This window comes from Pieris napi, chromosome 3, assembly GCF_905475465.1.
Source record: "Pieris napi chromosome 3, ilPieNapi1.2, whole genome shotgun sequence".
Taxonomy (NCBI): domain Eukaryota; kingdom Metazoa; phylum Arthropoda; class Insecta; order Lepidoptera; family Pieridae; genus Pieris; species Pieris napi.
The window spans coordinates 3709825-3730797 of record NC_062236.1 but is presented as its reverse complement, the minus strand read 5'-3'; the positions used below and the strand labels follow the sequence as shown (position 1 = coordinate 3730797).

The following is a 20973-nucleotide window of genomic DNA, read 5'->3' as shown; positions in this document are numbered from 1 at the left end:
CGCAGCTAGGTGAGGGGTACCGGGTTCGATTCCCGATTCGAGGGCAAGTTTTAATTTAATTTAAATTTGTTCTCGGCCTTTGGAAGGGTTGTGCGGTACCGGGCGAGTGCCTAAACCGTACATGTACCATGTCCTCACATGGTCGAATTTCTAAGGCAAAAAGCACGAATTATAAAAATCTTATACTTGACGCTAGCTAATGCACAAACCGTGCCAGAGCCATAAATAAAAAACTAAATACTCAAAAGTATATTATAGACGTAGCGTTAGCCATGATTGAGCGATTAAGGTACCCGAACACATGATAGAAACTCCGGTTGTAGATTGCTGATTGATCAACAATTTATTTTTCTACGTACGAATTTCGCATGTTTGTACGGTGAAGAAGAATGTGAAAAACCCGGCATATCTTAGACACGTAAATGACCATGAAGTCTAACTAGTAGGCTCTGATCGTGCCGAATCTGAAAAAAATACATATATGAAAGAAAGTAATATCAGAGACCGTACCTACCCGTCGACCGTCGCGGTAGTCATAAGAATCCTATCGCCACTAGAAATTATTTTGATTAATCGGTATAGTCGAAAGTAAGAAAAGATTTGGTTTTGCAATTACAAACTATTCAAATAATTTGTCACATTTTAAACAGCGCCATTTAACTAGCGCCCTGAAAGATATTCAGCCAGTTGATTAAACAGCTAGGCAGATGACGCTTCATACTTGTTGACTGTTATTTTAAATTTAGTTCCACTTTTCTGCCACTCAAATTGAAACAGCCGTGGCGTCGGCAAACCAAAACTTTGATAAGTTTAATAAAAAGTGTGACAATAATAATGTCAATTTAGCTGAGACTGACTCAAGCAATTTATTTTTTATGTCAGATGTTTCATCTTTTTTATTTCTGCCACGTGGTCGCTCTATCGTACGAATGGCCAAAGCATAACGCAGGGTCCTATGCCAGGGTAGGCCTGGCGGGCCGAGCGGCCCTTAGCGGCTTCAGTTACAATTAAACCTCCGACCGAACTAGATGAATTATTTTATTTTCGTTTCAGTTTGTTTAAGTAGGGTTTTTTATTGTTCATTTTAAGTACTCTTCAACTAACTCACCAGTCTTGGTGTTGAAACTAAATAATGTAGGTAGAAATAACCCGGTCGGCTTCGTTTTCCGTGTGGACGTCGTGCCGGCCCGAACATACCCGCCCGGCTCAGCCCACCCGGGTCAACCCGCCCGGCCTACCGCGGCATAGTGTGGACCCTGCTTTAGCCAGTCAGTTTATTAAATGTTGAACAAACGCTACGGCTGAATATATTTCAGGCCGCTTTTTTACGGCGCTAACTAAACAGTTAAAACGCTAGGGTTTTAACTGAACGGCTTATTAAGCTAGTTAGCTGTGACATATACATATAACAAGTCTGTATCTTGTTGCGTTTGGTAATTTATCGACGGTTTTAATGCCTTCGCTAGATGTCGCTATACGAAATGTAGCTTTTATTTGAATATTACTAATTGCTTAGTAATCATTTTATTGCAGTCATTGACAAAATATTTTAGAGCTTTCTAGTAAAGAACTAATACTACAGAATACGAAACTACTACTACTAAACTAAGAAAGACTACTAATACAAAGTATATTTAAAGTTACATTTTCGAACTATTCTACTACTGGTAGAGGATTAGATATTGTATAGTTTCAATTATTACTATAACATTTTTTTAATAGTTTCAACTATAAAAATCGGGAAAAGTGGATCTACAATGTGTGAGAAAATGTACAAAAATAAAACACGTATCAACACCATCATACTTTATTTACAAATAATTAAATATAAATAACTTTTGAGCAATATTTACAATTCCGTATTAATTCTAAGTTGTTATTTGCATCACTTTAATAAATAATACTGCGATACAGATTTTGCTACAATTTTATCTTACCCACAAATTGAAACCTTAAATAACTACCAATTATTTTGGATTTTATATCAAGTATATAAATCGTACGGTTTTTGTAGTAAGTATTATGCGAAGCCTGTTCTCATCATTCTTTAGAAAGACTGGATGATAAGAACTAAAGATTAAAATACATAGTATAGAAACAACTTTCACGTATTTTGCAATGTAAATTACGTTTGTATTCTTAACGAGTACTATTTAATGACTGCAAAAAGTAACATTACCAAGAAACTAAATAAAATATTACAGTTATACATGATCTGAATTTTAAAACGGTCAATAAATGAAGGTACATTTTTGTACATTATTTTTAAGGCATTAGATAATGAATAAATGAATTTTAAATTTGTCGGAACATATGTGAAAAATGGCTCCTAATAAAATAAACTTGGCAATGCTTCGTTTTGCCAACAGGTGGGTCATAAGTCTTCACTGATATGGATAGGTCTGGAGATTTTCAGGTCCTAGTTCTCCGTTGAACGCTTGAATTTCTGAAAATAGGGATAAAATCAAATTTAAATTTACCACCTAATTTTTAGATCAACCATTTTGGTGAAACTATAACGAAAATCTTATTTTTAATATTAATAAGATCTCCCTTTCCATAGACATTAAACAAGTTCTTAAAACAAATTATGTATTGTGTATGTTAGACTAATTATTGTAGACAAACAAATGCATATATAAACACTTAAAATATATTGCAATAGGAGTGTAAAAAGTCAGTTCGGTGCAGTTGTCTTAACCTGCGAAGAATAGAAGATGAAGTCAGTCAAAGTCAGCCGCAACATACCTCAAGTCAGTCATCAGTCTTTTGTCAAACTTCAACAATCTTGTTCCCTCGTAGAATATATTTGGTATCTTTCTTTCTTCTAACGCTGTTGCTATCAGTTTTATTTGGAGAAATTGTTGTGGTCGATGTACTGGTCATGGGATCTTCGTCAGGGAGTAGTTCAGCAGGTAGGACACCTATTTCATTGTCACTGACCACCGGAGTGGGAAGGAAAGGAATCTGGCCTTTACGCACCATTTCTGCGTATTGCTCATTGAATTTGGGAACAACTTCCGCCGATCTCTGATGTTCGTTTATTAGAGCGGTTACTTTGTCGAGATTTTTATTTATCTTTTGAATTTTTTCAGGCGTTAAACCCTTTTTATGAATCGGAGGGATAACAGATTTCTTAGATGATGCGTAATTGTAAGAATGCGGGGTTCTTGGATCATAATCGGAATAAGTTTCGACCATTGCAGGTTCGCCGTAGGAATCCACGGCTCCCCAGGACATGGGTCTGAATGATGGAATCGGTTGAGGCAGCGGTGGTTCTTGATGCGTCAGGTGGGATTCATAGCTGGGTGCTGCGGAAGAGAAGGCGCCTTTTATAGCGGAGTATACGGAATTGAGAATGGAGGGTGGAGGCTCCAAAGGCGTGTATCCCGGATGGCTCTCTCCGGTAGACGCGTCGCCGACTGGGGCCAGTATAACGAGGCCAGCGTGCACTCCACTCAGTTTTCCGCGTCCTGTCTCAAAAAATTTTTGGTAAATGAGTTACGTCATTTGTCAGTTGCACAACCAAGTCACGTAAGGCGTTCCTCCTTTCTAAAGATTGTTGATTAATAACTACATCAATATACAAATTGGTTAAACTATTAGGTAATTAACCGTATGAATAATTACAGGAGACACATGTAATCAAGACTTAGATCATTACGTTCCTAAAAGACCTGCGTTTTATTCACATTTTGACATAGTCTGATTACTTAATGCCTTTGTCTAATAATGCCGCAGACTTTAATGCTGTGCATTGTTATCGTTACGATCAGCTAAGAGTAATGACCTAATCTCATTTTGGCACCTTTCACGAGCTTCATAACGCTTCTGTTTGGAATTACGCAAGCTTCAGTCCTGTCACAAAAGTAGGTGACGGTATAACGTCTTCGCGATGTTCGATTATAAATTCTAGCGTAACAACAAGTGAGTGTACCACAAATAAAGAAATCACGTTTTTTATTATGTGATGTTTTGGAAGTTTATTATCTCTACAACACTTGGAATGTACCACATTAAAAGGTCTAAAAGAGCTAAGAGTAACTGTTTTGTCATAACTAGGACTTGCAAAGTCATTTTTAAAATATAAAAAGACAAATAAATGAATCTTTAATATAATATACACGATGTTGCGTGTTTTGTAACAATTCACGTTTATGCGTGAAATTACCAAAACTCAACTAACTTGCACTTTTATTTTATTTGTGCTCTATTGTAATATTTATAAACAAAGAAACCATAGTGAAAACAATGATGGCACTTGACACCAACTAATCTGTTGCAAGCAACATCGTCAATTTGGCAAAAACGGAAGTTTTGAAACTCGTGCATAATTTATTCATATTTTAACTTATGTGCATTTATTTAAAGTTTTTAAAGTATCATTACATCACGGTATGTATTAATGTGTTAGTTAATTATACATCATTTATCATATGGTACCCGATTACATTAATACGTTTCGTAAAATACTATTTATAAATGCTATTGCATAAAAGGAATCTTTAAGTCATATTTGTATATTTTACATTAACCTACTAAAACGTATTAAAATATTTAAGATGAAATTTGAAACAGTCACCTTTTTAAAGTCTTTTTCCCTTTTCTCTCGTAGCAAGCATTTAACTCACGTTTGTTGTAAATAAATAAAGAACCTAATGTGACCTCTACCTAGGTAGTATTGGCAGACACGGTGCCAATTCACTATTACACATTAAGGTATTTTCTTGTTCTAATCTATTGCAATTTAAGCAAAACCTATGATTCTTTTTGTCATTGGAATAAAATAAACTAACAATCGTTTCATCTCATCTGCGCAATTTTACTATTTACTACTAACTTACTAGAACAATCGATTAAGTGGCTCGGCCAGACACAGTTTAAAATGTTTTAAATTAATATATGTATTGAAAATATTTTAGCAAAAGCAAAATTCCAATAGCTATTGAGAAATAAGACAATGATGATATTATGATAACTTGTGCAAGCCTTATACATAAGAGGACTTTCCAGGAATTAGCCAAGTAGGTTAGTGCTTATGCAATACCTGCTTAGACCTCTCGTTTAAGCTCTATTACGTAAACTTCCTCTTTGAACTAAACATTGTGATGGGGCTAAAATTTTATCTACCTGATGACTTTCATAATATATTAACTGTATCAATTAAAAAGTTAGTTTGCGTAATTTTTTCTTGAATTTTAACTAAAAGTGAAGGAAAAGCTTTACGTAGCTTGTATTTTTTAATATTAAATTAGCGAATGTGTCATCAACTCCGCTCTGGTCTAGTACCCGCAAATGTGGCCGGGTATTACTATCTAACTGCATAAATAGAAGTGATAAAGTAGCGATAAGGTAAAAGTACTTATAAAACTGAATGAAACTTATGTTACACATGTGACTAAATAACGCCCCAATAAGGAACCCGTTGCTTGTAACAGTTTTTGAATACAAGTTACATTATACGGTGTTACATAACTTTGAGGATAGGTAATATTTCGTCCTACTTCGTTAATACTTTTTAAATATGAAGGAGATATCATACAATCTAATTATTTCGTTGTGAATGATGCAAGTTATAACATTTGACTACAAATATTTATAATTTCGTGTGAATTAGATTGTTTATCGCTTATAAATATTTGCTAATTATTCGTTTTGTTTTAATATAAACTTTGATTTGATATAAATATATTTTAAATAATACATATAAGAATAATGAAGATTTTCTCGAGTACAGTAAAAATTCTGATTCATACTTTAACCCCAATTAACTCATAATATCATTTTATACGAAAATCAAGTTTTGTGTTACGATCTGATTGAGTTGTGATACATTCACTTAATATGGTGTGCACTTTAAAATTTTCGTAACCCTAGTCTTCCATATGTCAAGTGAAAGTAGGAAACCAAGTTTCGATACACTAATGAGTTATGTAAGCTTAAAGTTTTCGTTAAGTCGTATACATTTAATGGTTGCTTATTACCTATCAGACATTTATTAAATGGTAGAATATAAAGTTAAAATAAATAAAGTTAACATTTAGTTACAGAGAGATTTATATTATTGACTGAATATTCATTTGTTTATTGTAGCTGTGTAGTTCGCTGTGTATTCCGCTCGCAATTATGTACTCGAAGTTTAGACATACACTTAAGGCATCTTTTTAAGAATATATTATAATGTAGTTCTTATGAATATGCTCTTTTAAAACCGATTGTCTAGCGTAAAAGAGAAAGTGGTTATGCAAATGACGTAAAACTTTGGCAGCCTTGTGAGGTCAAACTGCTACTTTGAATGCTAAATATGAGAGTCAGACATGACCTACATGAAACTTATTTGTATTATTTAACATACGTAATTGTTACTGTATTTTTGACTTATACAGTTGTCAGTTATGGCATCAAAAAGTGTGTGCTGTGTGTTAGAAAATAAAGCATAGAATTGCAGTGTTTGCATAGGAATTTAAAAAACAAATGAAGATCAAACAACAGAAAAACAAATGAATATCAAACAAAGAAGAGCAATTCAGAGTTCGGTGCAGAATCGTTGAGCTTATATCTTACCAAAACGAATTTAATAAATCATAATAACGATATAATAATTCAGGCGACGGTCGAGGCATTGGTTTGGGTTCCTGAACACTATCTACTACAGATGACATCACTATAAGCTCTGAAAAAAATTGCACTGATATTACGTAAAAGATCAATATGAAAAATTTTTGGTCTGTGCAGTTATTAACGATTTTACATACAACCTATTTAAGCGAACTCCGGACGGTTGGAGATTAGTTTTTAAAATATATATTAGACATAAGACATAGACATAACATTTATTACAAACAAAAACACACACACATAAACACACAAATAACAATACTTAAAGAAAACATAAAATAAAATAAGACATCACTAACAATAAAAATTAAAATTAAGAAATTTTCTTTTGTCATTCGGTTCGCTTCCAGTATGCAATGTGTGTGTACTGTGGTTGTAATTGGCCCTGGCTCAGCATTATGCTGAGGAGCAAAAAGTTCCACAGCGCTGGTCATTCTGCCAGAGACCACAGCAGCTAGTTTGGTCTATGTGAGTGTAATGTCGCATTCTAATAGTGAAAGAATTTTTCAAATTGGGTCAGCATTTTTCGTTACGAAGAATTCAAAATATGAATGTTTCATCTTTATATTAGTACAGATAAAAAATATTCGTAGAAATTGTCAAAATGTTATAACAAATGAGAATATATGTAGGTCAATCATGAATAAAATTGCTTAAATATTTTTCGACAATGTTGTGTAAGTATGATGTGTCGGGTTGTTGCATAATTCTCTTTACTCACTTCCGGACGTGCGAACTTTGATCGAAAACTTAACAGTTTTTAATTGATATTTTTTATTTATTTAGATGCTACATAAATATTTGATTATTTCTTTTTTTTTCAGTGTATTTTAATGAAGCTCTTAATATATATAATTTACGTGTTTTCAATCCATTTATTATTAGCATTACATACCAAAAGTTATATTAATAGAACTCAATCAAAAGCTATACTTATAAGGATAAAATTACAGAATTTATTTTCCCGTAATAATTTAACTGAGATACAGGAAAAATCGCTAAAACATTGGCTTTATTACTTAATAATATGTGTTAGATAACATTTTATTACTTAATGACTACAAGGACTTACGTTTTTGACCGTGGAATCGAATAAACTAGGCAGACTTTCCATTGAATATGGTTAGATCTAATGAAAATCTTTGAATATGGCTTATATATTCTTTTTTGCTTTTTTAAACAGTGCTACACAGACGTTTATCAATAATTGCACCTGATATTAAGTGAGATGCGGCCTATCGGATGGCACATCTGGGAGATGTCTTTATAGGCGCCGCTTAAATGTATCCATATTAAACTGTCTAGGGATATGGAAGGGGATTATACTAGTTAAATATCCATCATTCTTCTTTACGATAAAGAGAACCCTCGATGACATTGTCATTTAAAAACTTGATTTGTGTTATTAATATTAATTAAAATTAATTACTGTAATGAGGATGTTTCTCTTGATTAAATGAAGCAGTATGTGTATGCGGAACGTGTATGTTTAAACTATCAAATTTGTTTCTCGATATTCAGTTGTTTTTTTTTTACAGAAATTGATTATTACCAACAATGTTTTTAACTGACATAACATGGGCTTATTACCATGATCACTTACAGATTTTAAGTTTTGAATTTTAAGTAAATAAAAAAAAATTCGGACATTTTTTTAATTCAGCTTAGGTATGTTCAAATTCTGACGGAAATAATTCCTTAGCTCAACCAAGCTGAGCTGTTTACAACATAGCTTTATATTTCGAATAACAATAGCTTAGTCAATATTTATGAATCTTAGAACAATATTTTCCTTTTATAGTCAAAGGGAAATCTGAGGTATTATTTTATGTTGAACTCACTACGGAGTTCAACTCATGGACAACGAAATAAAAAATAAGTTAACTTAAAAACAAATGAATAGTACAATCCCCCCTATAACGCGGTAGACCTGGAACTGGACCTGGATATCGCGTTGTAGGAGTATTCTCGTAAAACCGTTTTTTTTAACAATTCTAAAACTAGGAACACAAATATAATAAAGTTAATTAGTTTAATTTTATAACAACACAATTGAAACAAGTGCAAAGGTACGCAAAACTAATTATGGACTTGACAAATCATTATAAATTTCACGCTACAGAAATATAACTTAAGAAATTTCCGCGTTACATTGGGGCGGAAATCGCGTTATAGGGGTACCGCGTTATAGGATGGATTACTGTACTTGATGTCAAAGAATGATAGATAATTTGACTAGATTATTGTACGATTTGTGGGTGTTAAATAGCGTACAATGTTCCATTATGTAGTACCTCTTTGTTGCTATGTTTTAATACAATCTTAAATTATATTACCGTCAAGATTTGATGGATACTTGTGTGCCGCGTAGCCTGTGGGTGCGGAATGTGAGTACTGAGCGGGTGCTGTCGGGGCTCCATAGACGGTTGGAGCGTACTCCAAATGTGAGGTCGGTGGTGGGCCATATACTGCTGTTGCTGGAATATTTTCGTGTAAAAACGTTATTTCCTGTGTGAAATGTTGCATCCAATTATAGCTGTAGTAAACTGTATAGTGGAATTTGAACTTCATGCCACTGTTGATAGGGTATATTTCCGTGTAATCTACGTGCGGTTTCATCTCCTACTTTATTAAAGTAAGTCGAAGATCATGTACTGATATAATTGTTTTAAACCAATGGTGCTACAACCTTTTAGATTCAGATTTCAGTGTCTGTTTCGTGTTCATTTGTTTTTTCTAATAGGCAAGTAGGTGATCAGCCTTTTGTGCCTGAAACACGCCGTCAACTTTTTCGGTCTAAAGCATACCAGTTTCCTCACAATATCTTTCTTCATACCTTTTATACATAGACAGAGAGACGACCTCAGGGATGAGAGTCGCACGCTGAATTCACTAGGCCAACACTGTTATTGTTTTGAACCTCACCATTTTAAATCTATACAAAATCTGTGAAGTACGATTGTATAATCATACGGAACATATATCGCGATACGCTTGTGTCTATGTAACATTTAACTTATGTATATTTTCATGGTAGTGAAAGTTGCATTTATATTAATGGTCGTTTTATTTTATTGGTTCTAGCAAATGTTGACCTCTTACCGCTTTAATATAACCTAACAGAATAACCTTCCATTAAATAACACTAATAATAAATAAATGTAGGATGATGGGCATCATAATCTGTAATAACTATTTTATTACAACATCTTATATATGTATGAACAATCCAAGTCTGATAGAGGCGTGGGCTGTTATAAGATCTAGGGCTATCTTCAATCCCATCAGTAACCAAAGAGAAAAATTGGACGAAATCTAATAAAATTGGCAAATTATCTTTATTATCTCGGCATATAATTCTTAAGTGTTTGCATTTTAATTCAAATCATTAAGATTCAATGTATTCACGCAATAAATTGTTTAAACAATAAATTATTGTGTAACCAGTAAAATATGTTTATAGCTTCATGATCTTGCATAAGTTATCTTATTTCTCAGAGATGACAATGATGAGTATTTTGACAATTTGAATGTTGACTTTCGCGAATTGTATCTAGTGAATTTCACATGGACAGCTATTATAAATGATTGAAGTCCGGAAAATCTAGCATAATCAAAAGTTCTCCAATGAGCATAATTTTCCAGATAAATGTATGAAAAAAAATCTACGAACTTTAAAAAAATGTAAAACTGTTTTAAAGATAGACAAGTTGTAGATTAGACTATTTGTTTTAAAAAAAATTGTCTAATCTACTATATAAAATAGTCTAGTCTAAAAATAGACACTAGTAGGTATGTCTTTAAAAAACGTTACGCCAGAACTGATCGCTTAATTGTGAGTAGCTACAGCGTCTAGACCAATCACAATCAAGCGATTTGACCACCCGTTTTGTTGTATCATATCCCGCAGAGCTAGATAATGAAATTCATACTAGAGAATATAAATCTATTAAAGAGGTTCACTTACAATGAGGTTTCTTCTCGCTCAAGGCAGCAGAGGCAACAATCTTCCTTCCGAAATTGCTTACAGCATCACCCTTCCCAGAGATGACTTTACCAAGAGTAGCAGCTAAGGCACCTCCTCCTTTAATCAGCTGACCCTTGAGGATGGTCACTCCACCTGTTATAGCTTTCACAGCTTGGAAGAGCGTGTAGAGAATGGATTTTTTAAGCCCCACGTAGTCGTATTTTTCTTCGTGCTGTAGGTAAAAAAGTTGTATTGTAAGTGGTCTGTAACGAACTGTTATTTATTTATTTCGTTATTCTACAGCTAAAATAAAGCCTAAGGCCTAAGCATTAGCCAGCCAGTTTAATAAATGCCGTAACAAACGCTTCGGCTCAACATCTTTCAGACCGCTAGTTAAACAGCGCCGTTTAGTTAGCGCCGCCGCCGTAGCGACATATACACGATACAAAGTTCATGTTGATGTTTGATCATCGTTATAGTATTTCAGTAGACCCCATGGTTAGATAAAACTGTATCTTGGTATCTGTAGCACTTCCGTAATAACACTCTTCTTTACGTACTCACGGACATTACAATACAATAGAGATAATTGAAATTTTTTCTTGAAGAACATTTAATAATTACCGGTTCATAAGAGTATCCTGTGTGTTCCGAGTGACCTGTTTTGCTTGAAGCTGAAGCAATCAACGAGGATGCGCCAGCAGACGCTTGGCCGAGGAAACCGAGCTTGCTTTGTATACCTGAGGATGCTTTTGACACAACCGAGGTCAACGCTTGTGCTGACGATCGTTTAGTCCTGTAAAACTCGACTATTTTATACCCTTTTCATGTTATTAATAGTATAAAGTAATTTATAGGGGTTATACTGGCGTAGAAAAAGAGTTTTATGGCCACAATTCGGTACTAAAATAGTACAGTGACGTCACGATAAAATATTGTAATAAATGTACCGAAATCACGAGTAATTACTCTTATACTTCTAGGTATTAGTACTTTCATAAGGTAATAATAAGAATACTACTAGAATTAATTTTACATAACTTTTTCAACAAAATCCATTAAAACGTCAATTTAATGCTATTATCACCTCATGATCTCTTCGGCGGCTAGACCTTCAGCAAGAGCCTCCAGCTGTTGTGGTGTCATCCGACTTATCGCAGCCATGTCGATGATGTCAAATGTGATGGGCTGGCTTGGCGCGGGTGCTGCCAATGATGACGCCATGCATGCTATGCATATCCAGACCTGGAAAGGAAAGTATTACTTATTTTGTGGACAAAAATATATAAGTATGTAGGGAAGTAATGAGAAACGTTATTTTATCATTGCGCTTATTTGTGGGGGGGGGGGTACCTTCTTTATGATCTCCATTGCGGCTGCGAATTTAGATGTCTACATAAAGTTATTCTTTACAGTATATAGATGAGTTGAACAATGATGACGAGCTTATTTATTAAGCGTTTACGCTTAAATATCTTATAAAATTGTTTAAAAAAATTGACATCAAAATTGTTTTAGAATTCTGTTTATAGATGATCCACTGATCTTGTTAAAATCTAATTCCTATTATTTGGATCTCTTAAGCCTAAAAAGTAATTAATTAATAGTAGTTTAAAAATTATCCTCTCTATATATTCAAGCATTATGTACACATACATCGTTGTCATTCATCCTTTTTGTCAAATTGGGTTAACACTATAATGAAGACAGTTCAGTGCTTTTGTTAAAATGGCTTAGTAATATATAAGGCCTTATAACATTTAAATTAAACGACGTTAGAACTCTCTAACCCTTGTTTATATTTACCTACTTCGTCACGTTCGCTAATGAAATCGAAAGCGTTTAGTTCACTTATTAGGTTAGGTTCTGTCGAAATGGATATTATTATAATGAAATCATAACTTATAAGTAGCATAATATATAGTCTTATGTGCACAAGATTAAAGTAATAAACATACTATGTATATGAAGTGTACTTTGAGAAGGAAACAATTGAACGCTATTTTTATATTATTATGTTTAATATGACAATACACTACATTTTAATGACAGATAACGCTTAAATTAACTGATTGAATAATTAACGTAATATCTATGCTATATTATACACATAATTATATAATTTGATTAGATGAATATACAGATTTCTTATAATGACTTAATGTATTTATACAGTAAGTGTATAAAATCAATATATATCAATAGAAATAAATAAGTATAGAGGAAGTAAGATGTGGACTCAACTTATGGATAACAAAGCCACAACGCCTTGGCAGTGAAAAGCGAAAGTTTTTATGCTCGCGCGCACACTACATCGATTTCTTCCGTATAATCGCACGGCCTTCGAGAGGTTAAAATGTTATGTAATGATTAAAAAAAAACAATAGGTTTTAAACATGATGGTGAAAAGAGCAAAATGTATAATTCTAACATATTATAAGGTATTTGAACTAAAAAATAGTTTTTAGGAGTGTAATATTTGATTATGTAAAAAAAAAGTAAAATAAAAAAGCCTTTTTATTTCTTGCAAAATAACTAATTATACTTAACCGTATTAAATAAATATATATATATATATAGGTATGTAATATATTTTTAAGAAAATAAATTACACTAATCTTTTTTCCTATTTTTATATATATATTTTTGCAAGAACCCTTCCGCAGGTAAAGGCCTCCTCCAAGGATCTCCAGGTATCAAGGTTTGGGTGAATTGCATCCAGCTCGAGCCAGCCGTTTTAGTAATATCATCCGCCCATCTCGTGAGCGGTCTTCCTCTGTTTCGTTTCCCAATAGGGCCTCCCCACCGAGGAATAATATCGAAATATATTCTTTGCTTTTACGTACCTCCTCGTAAGTGTATTATGTATAATTAAGTGTTATAAAAGAAGTAAAATGTTGAACATTTGCTAACAAGCTCATTATGCTATGATAATTAAGTGAAAGGATGCGTCAGAACAAAATCGGAACAGTGCAGTGGGGCAACTGCGTTAACCAAAATTATGTAATAAACGTGTAGGAAAGATACTGCAGGTATACTTTCAGGTCTACTAGGTCAAACATATACGCCTGTGACAAATATTTATATGAAAAATTTTACAGCGACTCTAGTTACGCGCAATAAAAATATTTTCAACAAATCTTGGTGCGTTTCATACTTTTAGTATTGTCAAGATCCAGACACTACATTAATTCTGAATGACATAGTAAATGTCATACATGATTGTGATTAATTGATGTGCATTTGTTTATCGTTAATCAAGTTTCACACACGTACGGTGAAGGAAAACATCATGAGGAAATCGGCATGTATTAGATCGACGGTGTATGTTAGAAACAGAAGGCTGATCTACTTGCCTTTTAGAGAACAAACAGATAAAAATTCTTAGGCCCAGACCTAAAACCTTGTAGCGCTGTTGTGTTTTTTTTATCGTGTCTAGGTAATAAAATCACTCAATTCATATCAATTTAAGAGTTGGATCTCTTTTGTGATCTGTCTCTGGAAAGCATAAGCATTTGCTTCGCAAAACGAGTATTGCGATGCCATATCGATCCTTTATCAAATAGGAATATATAAATAATATAAAATATTATTAGTAAACGTAACTGCATAAACATGTAATCGATGGTAATTTAAAAATATCATAACGGAAATCAACAATAAACATATTATCATTTCGAGCAAGGGTTACAAAATATTCGCTTGGGTGATTGCAATGATGATGCCTTTGTGACATTTTACGGATGGTTTTGATTTTTCTTCAGGTCGTATACCCTAGCTTTACTTCCGTGGCTTTTCTAGAATGGTTTTAGAAAGATGTGCGAACAACTCGTTAAATACTAACTAACTGAATACAAAATAGTACAGTATTTTAAACTGCAGGTTTAAACCTGCGTTAACGCTTAAAATTTTAATTTAAAATACCTTAAGTACATGCAAATTTAAAGGATTTTATAAGTAGACTGTCGCTATATAGGAACAATAAGTTTTAAACATTGGACATGTATTTATAGATATTTTTACATTCATTTATGTCGGGTCCCGAATCTAAAATGTAGAATTTCGTGAAATGTTGATTGACTATAATCCAATGTTTAACGACATTTCAATCGTTAGGCCTCTTCATATTCACGATGTAGCAAAAATTTGTGATTAGATCGTAATACGTTTAAGAGTGAATGAACATGTTCAAATAAAAAAAAAATACAGCTTCACAAAATACCTTCTATTGAGGCAATGAACAAAGGTAGCATATATTATATGAGTATTGTTTAATAAATTAATTTTGTTTTTAGTAAAATAAAATTATTTTTACACGATAATTTCGATGCATTCCAAGATATTGACCAAGCCCATTACACAGAACGCTTAACAAGATCCGCTTTCTTTCCTGTCCACATTCAACACCAAACAGGTAAAAGGTCTATGACATTAACTTAAAGACCAGCTGATTCAATTTAACTTTAATTATATTTCGACCTACTTGAGATTTTAAATCCTGTACAGATTTACGAATTACTGTATATTATTATAAAGATTTTTATTAAGGTACTAGCTGACCCGACAAACGTTGTTTTCAGTTTATTGATAATTTTACTCAGCCCAAAGCAATAATTGTTTCACTGTGGCTCGGTAAATAATGTTACGAACCTAAGAATTTTGTGAAACCCTTTAAAAAAAATATTTGTTGAGATAATGTGTTTGTTCACACATTATGTAATGATATGCATCTCACCATGAAGTAAGTCTCAGGCATGCGTAAAATAAGGTAAGATAACAGACTCCGTGATATACACCTTCACTTAATGCGTCTATTAAAAGGAGTTTGATGCGTTAGTTCCTGGGTTCGTTTTCGTGATAAAATTATAATAAATAAGGCTTTAAACACTTAATCCCCTTAATAACGCAAATGGGTCTTTGTATTTTAAAAATGAAAATATTTAAAACTTATTTATAAGAAATTTGAGTTGAACTTCTATTTTGTCAATGTTATTACTGTAAGTATTTATGGTCTATTCAGATCAAAAAGAAGAAAATTTTAATATTCTAGCTTATTTAGTTTGGAAAACAAAATCTAAATCAGACCATTGCACTGCTTTTCAGTACTCTCTCACTTTTGTGTTGCATAAACAAACAGACAAAAGAAATATCATAAAATCATACCGAAACCATTAAACGTGCTTTTTCATTTAATTCTGGACATCAAATTTAAAATAAAACAGAATATACTTTATACATATATTAAAACATAGGCTGACTGATATTATACAAACGTTAGGTTTTTAACGTTCCTTATGTTTTAATTTTCTCATGGACATTTTCAGCAACTACATGGAGACCTTTCGCCAAGTCGTTTTAGAATCTTTGCTATGTGAATTATTTGCTATTAGTACTATTTTCTTTATTCCTACATAATCATGTATTTACAGTGTATATTGGCAGATGATAGGATGCGGCTACTTTAATAATAATGCTCGTGAGTTGTGTGCTGCGATATTGCGAACTACTCAATTGTGAGGAAGTTGTATGGATCTGGTTAGCGCTGCGCAGTTCACATGTTATTTTCATATATGTAATAGACATATATCACATTTCATAAGTATCTGATTGTCCTCCTTGTAACGTAATTTATAATGTTATGTTTAAGCGCAAAAATAAAATTAATAGTTCACTTACGAGCGACTTATCAAGCGATATTAATTTTCCGTAGCGTCGGACATTATGCCATCATTTTCCCAGTTATCTTTTAACACATAACATGTCAAGTGTCCGGGAAGTATTATATAAAGTAACACTTGTTTGAGTTAGCAGTCATGACGGTTTAAGATGTTATCATAGTTACATAACGTGCAATGCGTTGACCCAAGTTGTTAATACAATGCCTTTTTGTTACAATAGTAAACTAAATCTGTATGTTTAAAGTTGTTTTATACTTGATAAAGAGCCTCATTTTTAAAATCTACTAGAAAAATCTATTATATAATATCACGTAGTCCAGCGAGCCTCATGGGTGAGGATGTAAAACCAAAAACGAAAAGACGGCGCTATTTGAAGTTGATGATAAATAATCTAGTAACAGCCAACAGTCCATCGTACATCTTCCCATATCTATGGGATCAATACGGTTGCCGTCTATAGATTACCAGAGAGCCTATTGGTTCCAGTTTTAGGGATAGAACAAAAGGTCAGATGGAATTGCGATGACGGCGGGCGAAAGACATTTAGCCGTGGAGGGTCCATACTGATAACGCCTGCGTTCTATGTGCTTGTATTTTTATGGAATTAAATAAAGTTACATATTATTATTATTTGGGGAGGTTCAGGTTTATAAGAACTAAAATAATCAAAATGCAATCCTTAGGTACATAATATTTTGAAGATGTTTCAAAATTATATCTAATAATTGTATTTTTTTTCTTAAGACCAACTTTATGTAAGTATTTTGTACATTTGTATTTTTTTTTTGTAACCAAAATTTGTGTTCTACCCTGATTAATTTATTTTGCGTGCGCAAGTCATCATTTCGGAAATATGTTTCCTCAGATGGAAAGAGCTTATTATAAAATAATATATCTTTATATTGTCGTATAAAATAATATTTTTTGTACAGAATAGTAACTCGTACACATCGCAGAAAGGAAAACCGATTCACTTTCATTTGATGTTTTTACAGTCAGTGACCGCTATAACCCGTTTAATTTATTTAATAGTATTAAAACTTTTGCATTTCTAAAATATTTATAGCCTTTCATTTTCTTTATAAAATATTTTTTGGATACTACAAATGAAAAACATTACGACATTCCCTTAATTTAATCAAAAAAAATTAATAAAAAAGGAGATAAATGACGTAAATGGGCGGTTTTACTGCGAAAAGCAGATCCTTCCAGACAATCCTGGAACTCAAATGTCCAAATCCATCTCTCGGTTATTAACTTTTATACGTCAAAGGACTTATAAATTGATAATGCTAAGGTCAAATCAATCCACAGATGAATTAATTACTACATAATGGTCGATAGTAAGAACAGCAGACAGTAATTCCATAGCTTCTTTAAGATATATTTAGGATCAAGTCATAAAGACAGTTATACCTACAATCAAGTCTAGAATATACTAAGGGCAAAAATCTAGGCGACTGCACAATACTGCGGTCAATTACTTCACATGTTTCGAAAGGGTTTACAAAATTTAATAACGCTATTCATCATATTGAGGCAAGATTGATGTTTGGGAATCAAGATTGTGAACAATAGAACTAGTGTACTTCCTCATATCGCAGGAGGATTTAGGATAAGAGTATTAGACTGTTTTTTTTTATTAAAATAGAAATAATTATCGGGATTTTCTATGAAAATAAACGGATCAAAGGCGATGACGATATCATAAGAATTTAAAGGCTTCTTCTTTAGTCATTGTATAATGATTTTAATTAGATTACGGCTTAGCTTTTAGTTTAGAAAATATGTACAAAGATGAAGCGTAGACTGGAGAGTCTACTCTTTATAGTCAAAGAATTACATATTAAACATTCACCGAGACGAGTTACGCAAGGGTGATAGTAATACGGTCGGTCAATGTGTTGCAACTGCACTCATTTGACCAGTGAGCACTTATAATGAATGGCAATATTAAATTTGAGAGGTGACATACTTTTCACAAGTTTATACCAGAGATTTTAAAACGATTTTTCACTGCAATATATTCAAAATGTATTGCCTGTTTCATTTTACTCTCTAGTTTTTGTTTATCATTAGGTTACGAACAAGAAATGAAGACCAAATTTTTTCGTAATTTCATCTAAATAGTAGCATACATATTATAAACCATTGAAGAAATTATAATTTCACATAATACACCTTGTAAACCTTGTAAACGAAAATGATGAACAGTTTCTGAGAGTCGAGATTTAAAGTTATAAACGTATTGGATCATAACATTTGGGTGTCAATGTTCGCGCTATGCTCGACTCTGAATATTAACCATAGAGAACAAAATTTGATTAGCAACATTCTATTACATAGGCGCACACTAGAGTTTCACCCCTTTGTCGTTGACAACGCGATGCCGCACTAGAAGATTTGAAACGTCGTTTCTTTTGAAAAAGGTGAAGGATTGGAACTTTTCCCTAGAGTGGAATCACAGGAGCTCATTCATGGAATAAATTGGCACCTCCTGGAGAGGCCGCATCTCATTTAACATCAGGTATAGTTGACAAGCATATATCCAGTTTTGTATAAAGATATCATAGATGTATACTGTATAGTCATTTATTAATATGGGTACCGGCTATCTTATAGCTAAAACTTTACTTTACTTTTATAAAACTTTCCCTAATCGTCTTCGATTTTCAAAATTTTACTTAAGAATTGAAGATTTTTTCAGTCAACTAATAAGCCTAGAATTTGTCATTTCGTCGATTTTTTTATTAATTAGACCGTTATGTGACATATAAATCTTTTTATACTACCGATACTATCATCCGTGTTCTTTAAGATTAATGTTTTCCCATTACTTCTCACCTTTTTCTTGATAAGATTGTTCTCGATGGAGAAATGACTTTCTTTCACTCAACTATAATGTATAGCTGTTAATTATACCTATACCCGTATATGAAGAAAGCCCGAAATCACGATGATCATAAAAACATTGACAGTTCGATGAATATATACTTAAAGAACCAAAATCTTTTAATATGCCTACTTACGTAGAGAGTATATTGAAGTACAGATCCTAGTGGAATTTAAAAAAAAATTGTTCCAAATCATAACATCATCTTTATATTTATCATTGCAATAATGCGTTCACATTTTTAAAATGACGTCACGACATAAAAACCTCAGCGTAAAAGTAAAAAACAAACATTAATTCACAATTAACAAATATTAGCATCTAGATATATGGGGTTATTATTATTGATATTATCTCGAATAATATTTATATTATATTGATTACAAAAAAGTCAAACTTCACGGACTATTAAAGAATTAAATGCTTTCCATAACTTACTTTTATATTACGTGCGTTAGTCATCCTGCTAAGTAACGGGGAAAGTCACTTACACTATCACAAACCACAGCACTACTTCAAAATATGTTTGTTTTCTTAAATATATCAAACCTTTTTCGTATTATTTATTTTTATTCTCTATGCATAAGTTTACCGCCAAATTTTACGTCAAATGCAACTTTCACATGCGCAGTGCGTTCGTTTTGCGCGCGGCCGCTGTCACTCTCACCCGCCGGCGGTTCGGTTTTTTCTTTTTATTAAATCACCAATCCCCGCTCTCCACAAAATTGTGCAAATTATCACATCATTTTATAATAGTATTACCTATTTAATTTAATGCGTTAAAGTCAAAGTTGACGATAATACTTATAGATATATTGCAACACTTGAGTTTACGATCGGCAATTGCTATTAGTTGGATATTCCTATAGCAGCCAGACTAGAGGTAGAAGTGTATATTTAAATACTTAGATTGTTCAGAAACATAAAAAGAAATAAAATATCCCAAGGAATTCAATTAATTTTAATTACTATGCATAAATAGGTGATATATGGATAACAATAGTCAGTTATTACAGTATATACTGTGTATAGAGACACAATAATAATAAAAATGTGTTAGTTTAAATCGAATTCGAATGATTCAGAACTCTACCTTGCGGGCTTCCAGATTAAGGGATCTGAAATAGATATGTATATTATTTTTTTAAAGTCATACCAAATATATTTTCTTTCCCACAAACAGTCAAAATGTATCGCGTATATTTATGTTCAAACAATACAAAAATAATTAGGTATTATATTATTTAGTAGGTACTTTAATGAATCAGGGGTGAGTTAACAAATGCATATATAAAGGGGCCTGACGCATGATTTGGTAGACCATGCCAACCTAGTGTTTTAGTTTCTTAAACACTAAGATTCTTCACAACTTCACATACAGGAGATGCCTTCTGGAAAATAACTTAAATACGCCAATGGGTAAGTATGTTGACATCTATAAGTAATTATATGATAAAATAAAAAGTAATATAGACTCAAAATTAAGATTGTTTTTACTCAAGTATTACAATATTCAGGTTTACGTAACCGCGTTCCACATAAGCCAGTGTTCCGTTATCGAACCCAACTACATCCTCGACCACATCCGAGACTACGCAAGCGATTTTCGAACCTCAAACTGTTATGACGCAAAACTCAAGGAAATACATAACAATATTTAGAGAAACTATACAAAGGATTCTAGGGATGGATTCCCACCAAAATTAGTAATGATTATTATAATATGTTTTAACTAGTATTTTTTTTAAATATCTTACGACATACGTAATTCAGGACATAGCTTGACACTAACCTGATTTCCAAGTCATTGATCAAAT

At 32.7% G+C, this 20973-nt stretch overlaps 1 protein-coding gene across 3 annotated transcripts; it reads right to left on the bottom strand.

The window, feature by feature from the left end:
• Positions 1-2013: 2013 nt before the first annotated feature.
• Positions 2014-19834, bottom strand: LOC125063739. 3 transcript variants are annotated; one of them, XM_047670324.1, is made up of 7 exons: positions 19595-19834; positions 11673-11830; positions 11210-11381; positions 10586-10817; positions 8955-9095; positions 6565-6673; positions 2014-2446 (listed from the first exon to the last, which is right to left on the bottom strand). In XM_047670324.1, coding segments are annotated over exons 1-7 (837 nt in total). In that variant the 5' UTR covers positions 19619-19834; the 3' UTR covers positions 2014-2445. The 3 variants fall into 3 exon arrangements, with proteins under 3 accessions (XP_047526280.1, XP_047526279.1, XP_047526281.1); XM_047670323.1 differs by lacking the exon at positions 6565-6673 and adding an exon at positions 2749-3473; XM_047670325.1 differs by lacking the exon at positions 6565-6673 and having other exon boundaries at positions 19595-19833.
• Positions 19835-20973: the final 1139 nt, after the last annotated feature.